Source organism: Narcine bancroftii, chromosome 4 (assembly GCF_036971445.1).
Source record: "Narcine bancroftii isolate sNarBan1 chromosome 4, sNarBan1.hap1, whole genome shotgun sequence".
Taxonomy (NCBI): domain Eukaryota; kingdom Metazoa; phylum Chordata; class Chondrichthyes; order Torpediniformes; family Narcinidae; genus Narcine; species Narcine bancroftii.
In genome coordinates, this window is record NC_091472.1 from 293,731,887 (window position 1) to 293,751,236 (window position 19,350).

The 19,350-nt window shown below is 38.3% G+C and overlaps 1 protein-coding gene and 1 pseudogene across 8 annotated transcripts in view; one reads left to right on the forward strand and one right to left on the reverse strand.

The window, feature by feature from the left end:
* The window catches only part of LOC138762114 (coiled-coil domain-containing protein 148-like), a 146,711-nt gene that overhangs the window by 96,072 nt on the left and 31,289 nt on the right, over positions 1–19,350 (forward strand). For 4 of the 8 annotated variants that reach the window (XM_069935476.1, XM_069935469.1, XM_069935475.1 and 1 more), the window contains 6 exons: positions 5,651–5,791; positions 6,182–6,300; positions 8,587–8,704; positions 9,737–9,877; positions 12,394–12,551; positions 17,007–17,310. In XM_069935476.1, the coding sequence (XP_069791577.1) occupies positions 5,651–5,791; positions 6,182–6,300; positions 8,587–8,704; positions 9,737–9,877; positions 12,394–12,540 (666 nt within the window). In that variant the 3' untranslated portion in view covers positions 12,541–12,551; positions 17,007–17,310. The other 4 variants (XM_069935471.1, XM_069935470.1, XM_069935472.1 and 1 more) reach the window with 4 other exon arrangements.
* Positions 16,654–19,350, reverse strand: part of LOC138762475 (uridine phosphorylase 2-like) — a 42,333-nt pseudogene continuing 39,636 nt past the window's right edge.

A 19,350-nucleotide genomic window follows, 5' to 3' on the forward strand; every position in this document is an offset into this window, starting at 1 on the left:
AGCATGCTGTTGTGCAGAGGGACTTGGGAGTGCTTGTGCATGAATCGCAAAAAGTTAGGTTGCAGGTGCAGCAGGTTATTAAGAAGACAAGTGGAATGTTGGCCTTCATCGCTAGAGGAATTGAATTCAGGAGTAGGGAAGTAATGTTGCAACTGTATAAGGTACTGGTGAGACCGCACCTGGAGTACTGTGTCCAGTTCTGGTCTCCATATTTGAGGAAGGATATACTGGCTTTGGAGACGGTCCAGAGGAGGTTTACTAGGTTGATCCCTGGATGAAGGGGTTGACTTATGATGAAAGATTAAATCGTCTAGGATTGTATTCGCTCAAGTTCAGAAGAATGAGAGGAGATCTTATAGAAACATAGGATTATGAAGGGTATGGATAGGATAGATGTAGGAAGGTTTTTTGCGCTGGCAGGGAAACTAAAACGAGAGGACATAGTCTCAAGATTCGGGGGAGTAGATTTTGGACAGAGATGAGGAAAAATAGTTTTTTCCAGAGAGTAGTGAATGTTTGGAATTCTCTAACCAGGGAAGTGGTTGAGGCTGCCTCATTAAACATATTTAAAATTCGGTTAGATAAATTTTTACATGATAGAGGAATTAGGGGATATGGGAAAAAGGCAGGTAGGTGGAGTTAGGTCATAAATTAGATCAGCCATGATCGTATTGAATGGCAGAGCAGGCTCGATGGGCCATTTTTGGCCTACTTCCTATGTTCCTATGTATGATTATATATTTAAGGGTAACAGACTCTATATGTTACATGAATGTTGAAAAAGATTGCATGACTGTTTGAATTGCTTTCAGTGTATAAAAAAAAAACAAAATAAAATATTCAAACAAAAAGGGGTCAACTTTTACACATAATAAATGGAAAAGAGCAAATTTTGGGGTCAAAATTTTGGAGCCAAAAGTTGGGGTCAGCTCTTACAAGGTAATGACTATTGCACACATATGGTAGGTGCTTTTTAGACAGTGCTGTGATCAGGCTGCAGGGATCAGTGTTGTGCCCTCAGCAGTTCAAAATCTACATCATTGATTTGGATAAAGAGATCAGGTGTCACATGTGTAAGTTTGTTTTTTTTTAAATTTTTTATTTTTCACACCATAAATCACATTAGTCATGATACACACTTTTTCCTTTTCACACATATACAGTGACATTTTCTCCCCCCCACCTCCCTCCTCCCAACCCACCCCCCCCCTCCCATCCATTTTAGGTATACAATCTAGGATACATTAAACCAGTCAGACAATGTTGTCACTCAACAAAAATACACCAGAAATTCTACTGAGTCCATTCTTTTCTTTCCTTCTCCTTCCATCAACTTAGGTAATGATTGTTCCCGGTAGGTTTTCGCTATTGTATTTAATGTAAGGCTCCCATATTTGTTCGAATATTTCAGTATTATTTCTTAAACTATATGTTATTTTTTCTAGTGGAATACATTTATTCATTTCTATATACCATTGTTGTATTTTCAAATTATCTTCCAATTTCCAGGTTGACATAATACATTTTTTTGCTACGGCTAGAGCTATCTTAACAAATCTTTTTTGTGCACCATCCAAATCAATTCCAAATTCTTTGTTTTTTATGTTACTTAGGAGAAAGATCTCTGGATTCTTTGGTATATTGTTTTCTGTTATTTTATTTAATATCTGATTGAGATCTTCCCAAAATTTTTCTACTTTCTCACATGTCCAGATTGCATGAATTGTTGTTCCCATTTCTTTTTTACATCGAAAACATCTATCAGATACTGTTGGGTCCCATTTATTTAACTTTTGAGGTGTAATGTATAGTCTGTGTATCCAGTTATATTGTATCATACGTAGCCTCGTATTTATTGTATTTCTCATCGTTCCAGAACATAATTTCTCCCATGTTTCCTTTTTTATCTTTATATTTAAATCTTGTTCCCATTTTTGTTTAGTTTTACCATTTGTTTCCTCATTCTCCTTTTCTTGCAGTTTAATATACATATTTGTTATAAATCTTTTGATTATCATTGTATCTGTAATCACATATTCAAGGTTACTTGCCTCTGGCAAACTCAAACTGCTTCCTAATTTATCCTTCAAGTAGGATCTCAATTGGTAATATGCCAGCGCTGTATCTTGAGTTATATTGTACTTATCTTTCATTTGTTCAAAGGATAAGAATCTATTTCCTGAAAAACAATTTTCTATTCTTTTAATCCCTTTTTTTTCCCATTCTCTAAAGGAAAGGTTATCTATTGTAAAAGGGAGTAACTTGTTTTGCGTCAATATTAGTTTTGGTAATTGATAATTTGTTTTATTTCTTTCTACATGAATCTTCTTCCAAATATTGAGGAGATGATGTAATACTGGAGAACTTCTATGTTGTACCAATTTTTCATCCCATTTATATAATATGTGTTCAGGTATCTTTTCCCCTATTTTATCTAATTCTAATCTCGTCCAGTCTGGTTATTCCCTTGTTTGATAAAAATCTGATAGGTATCTTAATTGTGCGGCTCTATAATAATTTTTTAAGTTTGGCAGTTGTAAGCCTCCTTGTTTATACCATTCTGTTAATTTATCTAGTGCTATCCTCGGTTTCCCCCCTCTCCATAAAAATTTCCTTATTATTTTCTTCAACTCCTTGAAGAATTTTTCTGTCAGTTGTATTGGCAATGCCTGAAATAAGTATAATATCCTTGGAAAAATGTTCATTTTAATACAGTTTATTCTTCCTATTAGTGTTAGTGGTAAATCTTTCCAATGCTCTAAATCGTCCTGTAATTTTTTTCATTAGTGGATAATAATTGAGTTTATATAGTTGGCCGAGATTTTTGTTTATTTGTACACCTAGGTATCTTATTGCCTGCATTTGCCATCTAAATGGAGATTCCTTCTTAAATTTTGAGAAATCCGCATTATTCATAGGCATTGCTTCACTTTTATTTACGTTTATCTTGTAACCCGACACTTCTCCATATTCCTTCAATTTCTTATATAATTCTTTTATTGATAGTTCTTGTTCTGTTAAGTACACTATAACATCATCCGCAAATAGACTGATTTTATATTCCTTGTCTTTTATTTTTATTCCTTTTATATTATTATCTATTCTTATCAATTTTGCTAGTGGTTCTATAGCTAACGCAAACAATAAAGGTGATAGTGGGCATCCCTGCCGCGTACATGTGTAAGTTTGTTGATGAAATAAAGTTTGTTGATGAAATAAAATTTGGTGTCAGTGTGGGCTGTGGGGAGGATGCAGAATGGCTCCATAGAGGATAGATAGGCTAAGTGAATGGGGAAGAATATGGGAGCTGGAAAACATTGTCAAAAATATGAGATTATCCATCTTGGCAGAAAAAATGAAATGGTTTAAAATAGTGTGAGATTGAATGGTGTTTGTATTCTTGGGTGTCCTTCTCCATGAGTGATTGACTGAAAGTTAATATTCAGGTTCAGCAATTAATTAGAATGGCAAGTGGTATTGTGGCTTTATTGGTTAATGACGAGCTTAAGAGCAGAGTTCACAAGATCACAAGATATAGGAGATGAAGTAGGCCCATTGAGTCTGCTCTACCATTCTAATCATGAGCTCATCCATCCGCCCATTCAGCCCCACTCCCCAGATTTCTCCCCGTAACCCTTGATGCCCTGACTAATCAAATACCTGTCAATCTCTACCTTAAATACACCCAATGGCCTTACTTCCACAGCTGCCTGTGGCAATAAGATCCACAGACTCACGACCCTCAGCCTAAAGAAATTTTTCCATCTGTGTTTTAAATTGACACCCTTTTTTCCTGAAATTATGCCCTCTTGTCCTTGAATGACCTACCATGGAAAACATCCTTGCCATATCTACTCTGTACAGGCCTTTCAGCATTTGAAATGCCTCTGTGAGGACCTCCCTCATCCTCTATACTCCAAGAGTACAGCCCAAGAGCTAACAATCAATTCTCATATACTAACCCTTTTATTCTTGGTATCATTCTAGTAAATCTTCTCTGAACCCTTTCCAATGCCAGTACCTTTTCTCAAATACAATGCCCAAAGCTGTACACAGTACTCCAAGAGAGGTCTCACCAGTTCTTTGTAGAGTCTCAGAATTCCTGCTCTTGTGTGCTATCCCTCTAGAAATGAATGCCAACATTGTATTCACCTTATTCACCACTCACTTAACCTGGAGATAAACCTTTGAGGTCTCCCAAGTCCCCTTTCACTTCAGAATTTTGAATTTTCTCCCTATCTACATAATAGTCTACCCATCTATTTCTTCAATGAACATACATGACCATACACTTTCCAACATTGTATTTCATCTGTCACGTCTTTGCCCATTCTCTCATCTACCCTTTCAGTATCTTCAATACCACTTCCTCTACCACCTATTTTGGTATCATAGAACCATAGAATGCAGAAACAAGCCCCTTCGGCCCTTCTAGTCTGTGACAAACCTTTTTTGCCTAGTTCCACTGACCTGCACCCAGTCCATAACCCTCCATACCTCTCCCATGCATGGACTTTGTCCAAATTATTCTTAAATGTTAAAAATGATCCTGCATTCACCACCTCAGCTGGCAGCTCATTCCACACTCTCACCACTCTCTGTGTGAAGAAGTTCCCCTTCATGCTCCCCTTAAACTTTTCCCCTGTCACTCTTAACCCATGGCCTCTGGTTTGTATCTCACCTACCCTTAGTGGAAAACCCCATCTACATTTATCTGTCTATCCCCCTTATAATTAAAAATACCTCTGTCAAATCTCCCCTCATTCTTCTACACTCCAGGGAATAAAGGCCTAACCTGTTTAACCTTTCCCTGTAACTCAGTTCCTGAAGTCCGGGCAACATCCTAGTAAATCTTCTCTGTACTTTTTCTATCCTATTGTTATCTTTCCTGTAGTTAGGTGACCAAAACTACAAAGGGTACTCCAAATTTGGCCTCACCATTATCTCTGTTTCTTTGTGTTTTGTGTTTATCATTCTTTTCAGCTTCTTTTCTGTGACTGCAATTCCCCTCCCTCCATTTCTTATTTCATTTCAACTTTTTCGCTATTGCTTTATTTTTCTTTTTTGAGCAGCTTCTAGTGTAGCTATTTTCTTGTGGTTGTCAATTCCCATATACATATACAGGAGGATAATTTTAAGTCTGTTTTTCTTTCTCTCTCTTTCGCCTCACAAAATGCTTCCTGACCTGCCGTAGTGTTTCTTGCATTTTCAGTTCAAGTTCACATTTCCAGTATTCTATCTGTATTTCTTTTGATTTTCAATAACTAGTAAGCTTATTAGAGAACAACAGTATTATTAACTTCACTATGGATAAATAATGATCATATGTAATTAAGATCAACTATAAAAAACCCAGGATAATCTATACATTCTATACATTGTACATCGAAACATAATTACTTACTGAATTTGAAGGAAGGTGTCATAATCTCTGGTTATAAAATGCAAATATGCAATTTCTCAAATCACACTTGAACTGGTGACGTACCTTTGATGCTGTTTTTTCCCATTTGCTGAATTCAAAATTGAGAGGAAAGTGATTTTTAATGTGAACAGTCAAGGTATGTCCATATAATCAATATTGCTGTTCATGACAGATATTATTGACTGATATTTGTATTATCAATAGTACAATGGCAGTTCTCTTCAGGTTCAACAGATGCGTGCACACCAAGAAGAAATAGCACGCCTGGAAGCTGCTATTGCTGCCCAGAAAACAGAGAGAGAAATAGAGCAATGTAAAAAAGAAGCAGAACAGGAAATGTGCCGTAGAGCCAGAGATAGAGAAAAGGTAGGTGATCTATATATTGCAAATTATTAATTGGCCACCGTGCTCCTTCCTTCCATTTTTGTCATTAATGACAATAAACTGACATGCAGAGCCGGTTTCAATGTGCATCTTCAGATAGTTAACGTCCACAATATCTGAGTATTTCAAACCATTTATCAAGAATGATAAACTAAGTTGTTTTTATCTGTTTGCAACTCAGCTCATGTTTCCATTGTTTGTAGTCCCTACAAATTGATATAATATTTCATGCAGTATTTATACACTGAAAGACGAGGGAGAGATCCAAACATTTTTAGACATCTTTTTTATTCAGGAGGGTTTTCACTTTTTTTGTAAAGAAAAAAATACTTCATCTTCCTAAAATTAAAAGATCCATTATTTTGCCATTAGATAAACCAGTGCCATACTGAGAAGCAACGTAGGAGGGAAGAGTTAGAACAAAGGTACCAACAACGACTAGAAGAATTGAAAAATGAAATGGCTGAGCAAGCAAAGAAGGACAGGGAGCGGTAAGGATGAATTTCATTTCTTTTAAAAATATTTTTATTGATTTGGTAAAGAGAAATATTACATGTATATATTGTGTACATATTAGTTACATAACTTTTATATAATGCAATATAGAATATGAATCAGAAGTGATTTATATATTGTCTTATATACAATGCTCTAATAAAACGGAAATTCCCTTATGTCCATTCAAACACAAAAATGCAAAAAGTGGAATGAAAGAGAAAAATAAATTGTTGGAAATACTCAGCAGAGCAGATGGCGTATCCAGAAAGACAAACATATTTGATAGTTTAGATCAAAAGATCCTTCTTCAGGGAGGGAGCAAGAGGATATTCTAAAAGAAAAGATAGATAAAAGTAAAATGTGTCCTCTTTTTAAAACAATAAACAACCAATATAAAAGAATAATTAAAATGTGAAGTGGTACAGTGGCACAACTCATATCTGTGTTGTCTTACAGCTCCATGATCTCCAGTACTCCATGTAAGGAGTTTGCTAGCTCTCTCTGTTACTGCTAGTTTCCTCTGGGTACTTCATTTTCCTCCCACATCCCTAGAATATGATAATAAGTTGATTAGTTAACTACTGTAAGTTTAATTTTAATATTGAATTTAATTTTTAAATTTAGAGATACAGCACGGTTACAGCTCATTTCGGCCCACGAGCCTGAGCCGTCCAATTAATAACCTCCAGTATGTTTCAAACGGTGGAAGGAAGCCACACAGACAGGGGTAACGTACAAACTTCTTTTAGACAGTGTGGGATTTGAACCCCGGTCTCGATCTCTAGTGCTGTGTCAGCATTGCGCTAAATGTTACTCTAACCAGGCTGCCCCTAGTGTTTTGATGAGTGATAGAATTTTGGTCAATGAGTGGAAATGTGGGAGAATACAATAAGTTTGGTTACTATTGGTATAAAATTGGTAAGTGCAGATGTTTTGCTGACAGATTTGTCTCCCATCCTTCAATAATTCAATCATTTTTTTAAATAGGAGGTTGGCGGTATTTAAGGCCTATAGCATTTATTTGCGCTTGTCCTTTCGCTGGAAGTTTCTATAAAATTCAGAGGCTTATTAAAATGAACACTGTGAACTTACTACAATAATTGCAGCCAACTTTACTGAAAAAAAATCCAATCTATTGTTTGAAGCTGTCAATAGGCTATGAGAAAACATTTTGGAGGCTGGTACTACCCATCACAACTAGGCTCCTTTGATCAATTTCAAATCCAGTAGAACAGCTGATTGGTAATGTAACTATTGCCATGTTAAACATCTAACATATATTAACAATGGTTTATTTGTTTACACTATTTCAATAGTATGCTGTTCTACAATTCAGCCATTGTGTTGAGATTTTTTTTTAAACTCCCTTCATAATAACTCACCACAAGAAGGGATTTGTGTACAATTGAAAGTAAGAGAAGACAATTTAGGCATCAGCTCCACACTGGGAGAGGGCAAATAGGTCCAAGTGGCCCAAAGCACTGTCATTAACAGAAATAAATAAGAATCATTAGATTTCATCTGACAGTGCTACTTTCTGACAAAATATTAGCAATTGTTTTTATCAGACTGGAGAGATGACATGCATATTTTACAAGTAATAAGCTTGGAGACATTTCCTATAAACAGAAACAAATGATCAGAGAAGGGGGAAAAAGTAATAAATAGTTATTCCTTTTGTATAATTCCTGTATCTCTCCTTCCTTCTGATGATTGTGTTAACTGTTATAGATTTATTTAAATTTAAACTAAGATTGTAATTTAGGTTCTATTAGCTGACATTAGTTCATCCTTATTCTATCCTTTGGGTCTATGAGGTGGGTTAGCTGTCTGCTCTAAATCTGTTATTTGTCTCTTCCATTTTCTCTAATTATGGTTTGCATGTGTGATCGTTTATTTAGTCACCCCTCCTTCCATATTCATTACTTGCTCTGAGGTACTGTAAGCCGGGTCCCTGTTGAAACCTCTGGTGCAATTTGAGATTGTTTTGCACTCTGTCTTTTGGAGGATCCTGCAGGCAAAGAAGAGCACAAGAAAATAGTGTACCTACACAAATAAAGAAAATTAACCTTTTTGTGAAATGTATGATAATATTGCAGTTGCAAATTGCAGTTCCTAGAAGTAAATATTAATGATCCAAATGTCCAAATTTGCATTTTATCCTTCTGTTTATACTCACATAATTATCTACAATTCAAGCCATTTTAAAACTATTTTATCTTCCACAGTGGGATTATTAATAGACTACAAGTGTAGACTAAATGTTGGATTGTAAATAGGGTGAAGTACAGACAAGAGATGTTGCAGGCACGTCTCCAAGAAAAGAAGGCAATCATTCTGAAGAAAATGCAAGAAGCCGAGGAACATCAGAAGCATCTGGATGCTTATTGGCAAAAGGTATGATGCTTAAAGGTAATTCGTGACCATATAATTAGGGTTAGTGAATTTTTTTGTGAATTTTGTTTCATATTTGAGCCATTAAGCAATGTTGTGCAGAATTTAAGCTGATTAATTTTTAATAAATTTTTAGAAATCATTCGTTTATTCAGTGAAGCATCATTAAGGAATTAGTAATTAATTTAAATATATTAATAGTTTTTCTTTGATCTAAAACATTCTAAAATACCCAGTTAATGCTATTCCACTCTTGTAAGTCTGACAACAGTTTCAATGAGCAATAGTGTTTCAAGAATTTTACCTAGGATAATTCTGCTGAGTGTGACCAGTATATCAACGTGTGGAAAACAATGTCAAGCCTAGCATTTCCCTGCTTACTATTTAAATTTAAATTTAGACATACACACAGCATGGTTACAGGCCATTTCAGCCCACGAGTTTGTGTTGCCCAATTTACATTCAATTAACCTACATCCCCAGCACATTTTGAATGGTGGGAAGAAACTGGAGCCCCATGCAGAAACGGGAAGAATGTACAAACTCCACAAAGACAGTGCAGTCCCAATTGCTGGCGCTGTAAAGATGTTGCGCTAACCACTATGTTAACCGTGCCATCCTAATCAAATAAATGTATTATTTTAGGTTTTATGATTTGGATCACTTTAGCAATCACTGTACACTGAGGAACTCTGACCTCAGTCTAATTTGGCTGTCATTTGAACCATAAATCAGCCTCCAATTTCCACAAACAATAAGCCCCATTATTTGCTCTGGAGGGCACATAAAATGAATATTAGGCACATAACCAAAGTAATGTGCACACATTGGATTGAATATTTGCTTATTCCATGCCGCATTGAATCCTTCATTTGAAAACATTTCCTCTGCAGCATTATTATATGGCGAAATCAAATACTTAAGGACTTAAATGAATAATATTTACCATCGAGACAATTCTCTTAAACTTCTGTATTTATACAACATCATACTAATCTTAGACATTTAATTTTATCTTTTGTGCTTATTTCATAGTTTGCTGTTACAGTGGAGGCTGATCCTGTCAGGATGATGGGTGACACAGAAGCATCCAAAGCTCGGTTTGGAGTTGCAGCACAAGAAGACATTTTGCTCCAAAAGCCACCATTTCATTTATCTACATACACTGATAAACAGGTGCGATGTGAATATATTTGCTTCATATTAAGGTTTAAGTTTCAATCTTAATTGTCACTTTATACATAATACAGTGAGAAGGGTTCTTCATTCAGCAGACTATCAGGTTGTCTTTAACATTCGTACAACCCTGTAAATAGTCTAATTTACACAGTCTAGGATTTCAATGAAAAGAAAGATCAATTAAACCCACAGCAAGGACACAATGTTGTGATGTTCTTTCAGGAACATGATGGCTGAGCAGAAGAAACTGTCCCTAAGCCTGTTGTGATATGTTTTCATACCCTTAAGCTTGTCCCTGATGGGAGGAATGTGTACTTCATTATGTTGGCAGCAGAAAATGTAACTGGGATTCATGGAGAGAAGGAAAGTTTACAATATTTTATGAGCTACATTCACTTCTTTCTGTAGCTTCTTTTTGACCTTGAGCAGAGTAGCTCCAGCATCAGGTGCACACGTAGAAGTTTTTCAGGAACAACCGGAACATACCATCTTCTAAAAAGGTCTAGGCGTTGGGGCACTTTCTTTACCGTATCCATTATGACATTATGCTTGTCCCAGATCAGGTTGTTAGAGATTCTTATTCCCAAGAACTTGAAAGATATCGATGCTTTCCACTTTAGAGTCATTAATGTGGAGAGGATGTATTCTAACCTCTCTGCTGAAGGAAGTGAGAGTTAGTTATCTTCAGACCATGCCACTTGACTTCCAATCTCTTGTATTCTGTCGTCTTGCTATTTGATAACTGTGGTATCATTGAAAAATTGAAGATGGAGTTGGGACACTATTTAGCTCTGCAGTTATGGTTATAGAGGGAATATAGTAAGGGACTGACTACACATTCTTTTTTTTTAAATTTTTAAAAAATTTTTCACACTATGAACCATACTGACCAAAATACACACAAACAGTTCCCTCTTGAAAATACACAGTGTCATTTTCTCCCCTTTTCCCCCCCTTCCTTCCCTCCCTCCTTCACCCCCCCTCCCCACCCACTCAACGTTCAACATATATAATACATTAAACCCATTAAACAATGTCATCACACAATGAAAATAAACAAGAAATTTTTGTCTTCTACTTTTACATACTGGGTCAGTTCATTTCGTCTTCTTCTCCTTGAGGACAACCAGTGTTGAGTAGGATCAAGGAGGATAAGTCATTACCCCTCTTCATTGATTGTGGTCTGTTTGACAGGAAGTCAAGCAACCAGTTGCAGAGGGGTGTGATGAGGTGTCGGTCCTTTGCTGAAGGCTTCCTTTTCCTGTGGGCCATTCAATAAAAATAAAAACGGGTATTGTTTTCAAAATTTTGCAGTGTTTCTTTTTCATGGTATCATCAATTTGTTGTGGTACAGAGGCTAGATGGCCCATCAGCCTATTCTGGTTCCTGATAAAGAAATTCTGCAAGTTCTATTCCCTTCTCATTCCCCGAGAAATTATTTTCTCTCAAATGCACATCCTATTCCCTTCAGATGATTCTATTTTCACCAGTCAGATGAGAAGGTAGAAGTAATGCCACAGGCCGATTTAAAAGGGAACAGTGAAGTGGATGAACATCTTCATAAGAAGATGTAGATAAGTGTACCACTGTTTACACATTTCCTAATCTAACAAGTTTATTGAACTTTCTGAGATACTGAAACTCTGGAGCGCAAGATCACGTACCTGCTTTTGGGAACCTGGCTGACTTCTGAGAATCTTATTCCTGGTGCCAGCTGCAGGCTTCTTCCTCACACTAACTGGAAGATTATCTTCTTGCATGTCCTTTTAACCTCCAGCATATTGTGAGTTATTTGTGAAATGGGTGGCAGCATTGATGCACCTTCCATTTTGTCTTCTACTTTGCAGTATAATTACTGTATCTCCAAAGTTAATCAAATGTAATGCTTGCATTGTGCTTTTAAATATGTGTGCCCTTTCTTCCTAATTAATCAGGCCAGGAACAAATATGTTAGTAAAATAACTACATTAAAGCCATTCCAAAAATTAAAAAAACCCCAAATATTTGGCCTCCAATGCTCAATTGACTGCCTCCCAATCCCACTCCAAATGAATCAGAGTTAAAATTCAATCCCAAGTTTTGTTTTCTATGAAATAGGCTTTTTGCACTGTTATGTACACTGGTAAATACTTAAATTCAATGCTAGATACATGGCATATTTATGATTGGATGAGAAGGTGAGAGGTCAACTTAAACATACAATCATGGAATTGGCTAATATCACCATACATATTATGTATTCAATATTATCACTGCGTTTAATTACCATAGACAGAGCTTCTGTCTTCTTACTGTCCTGTGATACATCGTGGCCATTTTTGTCTGTGTATATTTAAGCACCTAGATGTGCCAGTAGTAGCATTTGTCAACTTCATTCAAGTGAAGTGAGTCTCCACTGACCTGATAGATGCTGCCAAGATCTTGCTCCATGAATTTATGACTCAAATCATTCTTTGGTATTATTCCAACTTTAATATTTAATCATGAACCAAAATAAATTTATTTCTGTGCAGATAGTAGCTGATCCTCGTGTTCGAATTGAACATGCACTTCGAGAAGCAGGACTTCACAATACTTTTTATGCAAGAGAAGTTTTATCAAAGATCCCTCCAGCAAAGCCTCCGAGGAGAGATATGGAATCTACTATTTTTAAGGACTGATTTTCCTTAAGGTTTGCCTTTACTTTCAGCCTAACCATTTTACTACACAAAATAGAAGTTTGTAGTTTTTTACTTGAGTTAAACACAATGAATTATTTTGTAGACTGCAAGGAAACAAAATAAATGGAATTTAATGGAAATGTGAAGCTAGTGGGAGAACAGAAAACAAAGGATAGAGATAAATGTTGCTATTAATATGGAAGTGTATAGCAATTAATTTTGTTTTCTTTTTCATAAATAACATAAAAATTTTCCTATATATATAGATATAGATGGATTATAGATAGATATAGATATATAAATAAAACCTGATCTTTACAAAAAAAAACAACCCCTGCCCCCTCCCCCTCCAAAACTGTCACATTATAAATCACACCGTCACATTCATGCTGAGAAGCGACTTGCATTTATCCTACAGCAGCATTTATTATTGTTCCTTTTATTATTGTATTTATAATTACAATTTGTCCCCTATATGATCTGAATGTGGCTGCAAAATATTAATAAATTTGTTATATTTGTTCTTTAAGTTGTAATTTTTTCCATAGGTGAACAACTATTCATCTCAGCCGTCCATTGTATTATTTGTCGAGAGGAGTCTGATTTCCAACTAATTGCAATACATTTCTTAGTCATTGCAAAGGCTTTCTTAACAAATGAAATACGGAATTTAGTTTGTTTATTAATTATTTCAATAAAGTTGCCCAAAAGATAAAGCTCTGGGTCACCTGTGAAGGCCACCCCTGTTATTTCTGTTAATATTTCAGTAATATCCTGCCAGAAAGGTCTCACCTTCATACACAGCCACCGAGTGAAAAGCCCTGCAAAAGGCCGTGGACTCAGCCCAGTACACCACAGGCAAAACTTTCCCCACCAGAACATCTGCATGGAACACTGCCATCAGAGAGCAGCAGCAATGATCAAGGATCCACACCACCCAAAACATGCTCTGATCGCTCTGCTACCATCAGGAAGGATGTACAGGTGTCAACCAGACTCGTACCTCCAGGTTCAGGAATAGTTGCTTCCCCTCAGTCATCAGACTCCTGAACATCAAACTCAATCAGAGACATATTTAAGGGCTCTTACTTTGCTCATTATTTATTACTGAACATTTATATTCTCGTATATGCACAGTTTACATTTTCCAGTAATTAGATATTCTTCCTGGCCTGCAGAATAAAGAATCTTGGGGTTGTATGTGATGTCATGTGTGCACTCTGTTGTCTTTACCCAAAATGTGCCTTATGTCGGTGGTGCACTCTGAGATGCAAGACAAATGTCTTTGCTGGCGGGCTGACCAGGGGTCGGAGACCTTGGTCAGGGCTTGTGGTCCGTGAAAGGCTTTCCTTCTAGGAAGTACCGGAAGTGGCAGATGGCTAAGTACAGCTCCAGTAGCTTTCTGTCGAAAGCATTGTACTTTAGCTCAGGAGGCCGCAGATGTTTGCTGAAGAAAGCTAGCGGACACCAACTTCCTTCTGTCTACTGCTCTAGAACTCCACCAATCGCTGTTCCTGAGGCATCAACCATGAGGGCTGTGAATAGATCTGTCCTGGGAGTGGGCCAGGAGTGCAGCATTAGCCAGGGCTTCCTTCGCTTCCACAAACGCTCTTGCAGAGACATTATTCCAGGTCAAATCCTTCGCCTTGTCAGTCATCAGGGTGAAAAGTGGGTGCTTGGTTCGAGCCGCTGCGGGGATGAATCTGCAATAAAAGTTGACCATCCCCACGAACTCCTGCAGTCCTTTGGATAGCTTCCACCTTGCTAGGTAGTGGTGTGGCCCCGCATTTTGTAATCCTGTGGCCCAGGAAGTCAGTCGTGCTCAGTCCAAATTGGCATTTAGCCAGGTTGATAGCAAGGCTGAACTTACGTAGGCTTTGAAGGTGTTGTAGATGTTCCTGCCAGATTCTGCTCGCTACCAGGATATCGTTTAAGTAGACAAAGGTGCCGTCCAGGTCTCGGCCCACTGCGTCCATCAGTCATTGGAAAGTCTGTGCCACGTTCGTTCTTGAGCCTGAATGACTTCTCAGGAACTCAAACAGCCTGAATGGAGAGATGATGATTGTCATGGGGATGTCGTCAGGGTGCACCGCAATTTGGTGATACCCTTGCAGCAAGTCCGCTTTGGAGAAGATCATCACTCCGTGCAGGTTTGCCGCAAAGTCCAAGATATGCGGCACAGGGTAACAATCTGGAGTGGTGGCCTCGTTAAGCTGACAGTAGTCACCACATGGTCTCCAGCCCCAAGATGCTTTAGGCACCATGTGCAGGGGAGAGGTGGACCCTTGGTAAGGATGTGATGCCTGAAGCCATGTCAGGCCACCTCCACCATGAACTGAGGGGAAAGGATTGCCGGGAACTTGGGCAGCACCTTGGAGAACTCCTCGTCTGAGCTGTGGATGGAGTCCAGGTGCAATGCCTGGAGTCCAGCGCTCCTCATTGCGAAGGTTTGGAATGTCTCCGCGTGCACAAGTCTCTTGCCCTTGAGGTCTACTAAGAGGCCGTGAGCCCGCAGGAAGTCTGCTATGAGGAGTGGCTGTTGCATTGTGGCCAGCGTGAACTCCCACGAGAAGTGACTGCCTCTGAACTGCAGCACAGCCATACGCGTGCCATAGCTCTGTATGCTGCTGTTGTTGGCAGCCCTCAACGCAGGGCCCGCTTGCCTACATATAGTGTCCAAACCTGTTGGGGGAATCATGCTGACCTCCGCTCCTGTATCCACCAAGAATCGTCTACTGGAAAGGCAATCCCATACATACAGGAGGCTCTCTCAATGGCTAGCCACCATGGCCATGGCCTTGTAATTTCTCTGGAACTCACAGGGCAACCACCATCAGTGGGCCTCGGTGCCCCATATTTGGTGGTAGAAGAACCACTCGTCCCTGTCTCTTGCCTGCCTTGGTCTGGTTGGAAGACTTTGTGATGAGCCCTATGGTAGCCGAGCACTTCTGTTTCTGCTTCCACAGAATATCTGTCCGTGCTGCAACTTTCTGGAGTCACTGAAATCCTGCGTCAGCCAGGAGCAGTTGGATGTCCTCGGGCAGCTGCTCTAAGAATGCCTGCTTGAATATGATGCAGGGCTCATGGTCTCCCAAAAGGGCCAGCATTTTGTTCATGTGTGCTGATGGGGTTCTCTCCCCTAGCCCATCAAGGTGGAGCAGCCATGCCCCTCTCTCTTGCTGTGAGAGCCTGAAGGTCTCAGTTAATAAATAGCTCTTTGTAGATGTAAGTGCCTTCTGATGGTGGCCTGTGGATGAAGTTGGCTACTGTCTTCAGTCTTTGGATCCAGGGCGCTGACCACATGGTAGTACCGAGTGGACTCAGATGTGATGCCTCAAATCTGGAACTGAGCCTCAGCCTGGTCGAACCACATGCCAGGTCGAACTTTCCAGAAGGTCAGGAGCTTGAGGCCGACTGCGCTGATCGCTGCTTCGCTATCCATTGCTGGGTTTAGGTGCCGTCGGGGTCACCAATTGTAACCTACTGCTACAAAGAAACACATACACACTCACAGTGTGAGAGGTTAAGCTCTGAGATTTATTGAGGCTGGAAAGGCTCCTTTTATATAGTTGGTGTTCCCGCCGTTTGTTTGATTGGTTGACATCAGCTGCATGAATAACAATAGCGGGCAGGAACATTCTTGCATATGATACCCTTCTTCCCCAGCCTGTTATTGATCTGTTAGCTGGGCAGCCTGGCCAGTGCCATTTTAGGGCTTGTACTGTTCCAGCTTTCAACTGCGCCAGTTATGCTGCTGCGCACATGATATGCCGGCACGATTTCCGCAGTGGCGGACCACCACAAATGCATCATAAACTATCCAATCAAGATAAATTTAATGAACCATTTGATGGAGAGTACTGAAAACTATCAATGAATTATAGTAATACCAAGTAGGTACAATTAAATGGGAATAAAATTAAAAATTATTTTGTATGTTAAATATGAAATTTCATGTGTTGTTCGTGGAATCTTAAATTACATTTTGAATCATATTATAAAGTAATACGAGGCTATTCCATTTATCTGACAAAGTTCATAGAAAGCTGGAATTCTATTCTTGTAAATTCTTGTAAATGATTTACTGTCTCCTTATACTGACATACTTCAATTCTATTTTAAAAGCCCAAGCTGTTTCTGGATGAACATTGACACCATTTTCTTTGGACACATCTGGTACTCGAACAGAACTTCATGTGGTCACCATCAATCTAATTTAGTAAAGTCACACATACAATAGCAGACAAAAGGGAAAAATAAATTTAGTAATATGCATCTCACTTTTAAAATGTTGACTTTCTCAGAAGGTAAATGTGGAATATATTTGTATTATTGATGTAAGCAATTGATCATTTTGAGGCTTTGCTGCTTCTGGGTGAATTTGAGTCATCTGAGTTCAAAGTTAATGCTACGGTAAACCCTTGCAATTGTGGACTGTGGTGCTGAATGCAATATCTCTCAAACAGATCCTGCAGGAGGTGCAATCAAGAGCTGGGGATAATTGCAAAGGGTCGACTACAGTCGCAGAGTCTCATGGTAACAGGCTTCAGTGCTGCACCAAGAATGTTGACAAAGACCTTCTCCGATCCTAGCATCTATCTGTTGGAAAATGATAAAGCTCTACTGTTGGCAGACAAGGGCTCAGCAATATGTGATGTGTTGCAGTGACCTTCAGAAGACAGCAACCTTCAATTCGCCTTGCCCCTGCCAATTCTTCAGCTGTTACAGTGTTAAGAGCAAAATGCTTCAGTTAAAATTCCAGTTCTTATCTGCTGCTATGTTAGACATTCTGTGCTCATGATAAAAATATTCCACTGTATAACAAATTTGTACCAGGAATGTGGCACAAAGGTTAATCAGCTGACACTCTTTACATTGTCTGCCTGAACATCATGTGCTTCTGAATAATTCTTCTGTGACACAATCTAAACTTTAGTAAACAAATATTTGATAAATATAGAAAATATGTTCAATGAAAGCATTTTACAAAAAGGAATCAAAAGATATTTCAGATGAAACTAAATGTAAATCCCCAATTTAAGTGTACATCAATACATGAACATTTTTACGCCTACTTCAAAGGATGGAAAAAGTAAAGAGCAAAATTCCTGTTATCTGAAAGTATCACTCTTTAAGATGTGTTTTGCATGAAACTCAGGGTCCCGTAGTACTTTGGTATTAGATGAACCAAGCTCTTTGAATTTTGAGATGAACCTGAAGCTCAGTGGGAAACAATTGCACAAGCCAGCCTTCCCAATTCTCAGAGCTTCCTGTCTGCAGTGCACATACCCACCTGGAGTGCAACTAAAATCAACCTTCATGGTGATGTCAGTAATGGTGAAGTCAAAGCTTCAGTTGCAGTTGTTCAAGAGCCAAACTAAAAATTGCTTTAAATTTAAGTGTGCAATTAGGGTTTCTGTTTCCTCCAAGGATGATTTTCACATTTCCTTTTGATCTTTGGAATTAAATTTTCACTTTGATTTAAATTGCTTTTTCTATAGATTGATGTCAATGTAACAACAAATTATACAGGAAGTTTTAGATGTTACAATCACACTGTTCTGTAAAATAAAACAATAATAATTTAATGAGCCGTTGAATTGGAATTGAGGAAAAATTAATCACCAAACAAGATTTTTTTAAAAGTGCGTTTACAAGAATTTAAATATGATCATCTTTAAATATTTAGAATGTAAAGTTTATTTCATTTTCTTGAGATAGCAATTAAAAATGTGCCATCTTATTCTTACAAATTTTGTACCTTTAATTTCACAACTATGGCACATTGCAGCAAAGACAGTGGACTCCATTTCTATGTTTTTAACACCAGCTCTATAGGCTTTTCTCAAATACTCCAGTTTCTCAATTTTTTTTGCATTAATGTGCCTGTCCAAGTGTCTTTTAAATGTTCCTATGGTACCAATCTCCACCACCACCCCTGGCAATGCATTCCAGGTACCCACAACTCTGTGTTTTAAAAAAAAACAACAAAACTTTAAACTTTAGACGTCCTCTGGCATTTGCTACTCCTGCCCTGGGAAAAATGCACTCACTGTCTTACTTATCTATGCCTCTCATAATCTTGTAGACTTCTATTAAATCATCTCTTATCGTTCTTCATTCCAAAGAGAAAAGCTCTAGCTCTAAGAACTTTTCCTCATAAGACACATTTTCCAATCCAGGAAAATCCTAGCAAGTCTCCTCTGCACCCGAAAGCTTCCATTTCCTTCATGTAATGAGGCAACCAGAACTGAACACAATATTCCAAGTGTGGTCTAACCAGAGATTTAAAGAGCTGCACATGACCTCTCGACTCATGAACTCAATCCCCCTACTAATGAAGGCCATCATACCATAAGCCTTATTAACTACCCTATCAACCTGAACAGCCACCTCGAGAGATCTATGGATTGTCCCTAAAGTCCCACTGTTCTTCCACATTATTAAGAATCCTGCCATTAATCATATACTCTGCCTTTGTTTGATCTTCCAAAGTGCACCATTTTACACTTATCTGGATTAAACTCCATCTGCATCCTGTCTTATATCCTGTTGCAACCTACAAAATTCCGCTAGACACTGACCTTCAGGCAGAATACAGTCCATCTACTATTGCCCTCTGCCTTCTGCAGGCAAGCCAATTCTGAATCCACACTCTCAAAGTTCCATGGATCCCATTTCTCGTGACTTTCTGAATGATTCTATCCTGGGGGGGGGGGGGGGGGTGGGCGTCCTTGTGAAATGAAATGCCTAACTACAATCTGTATACACCTTATCTACCACCTTACCTTCATTAATTTCTTTTCTTAC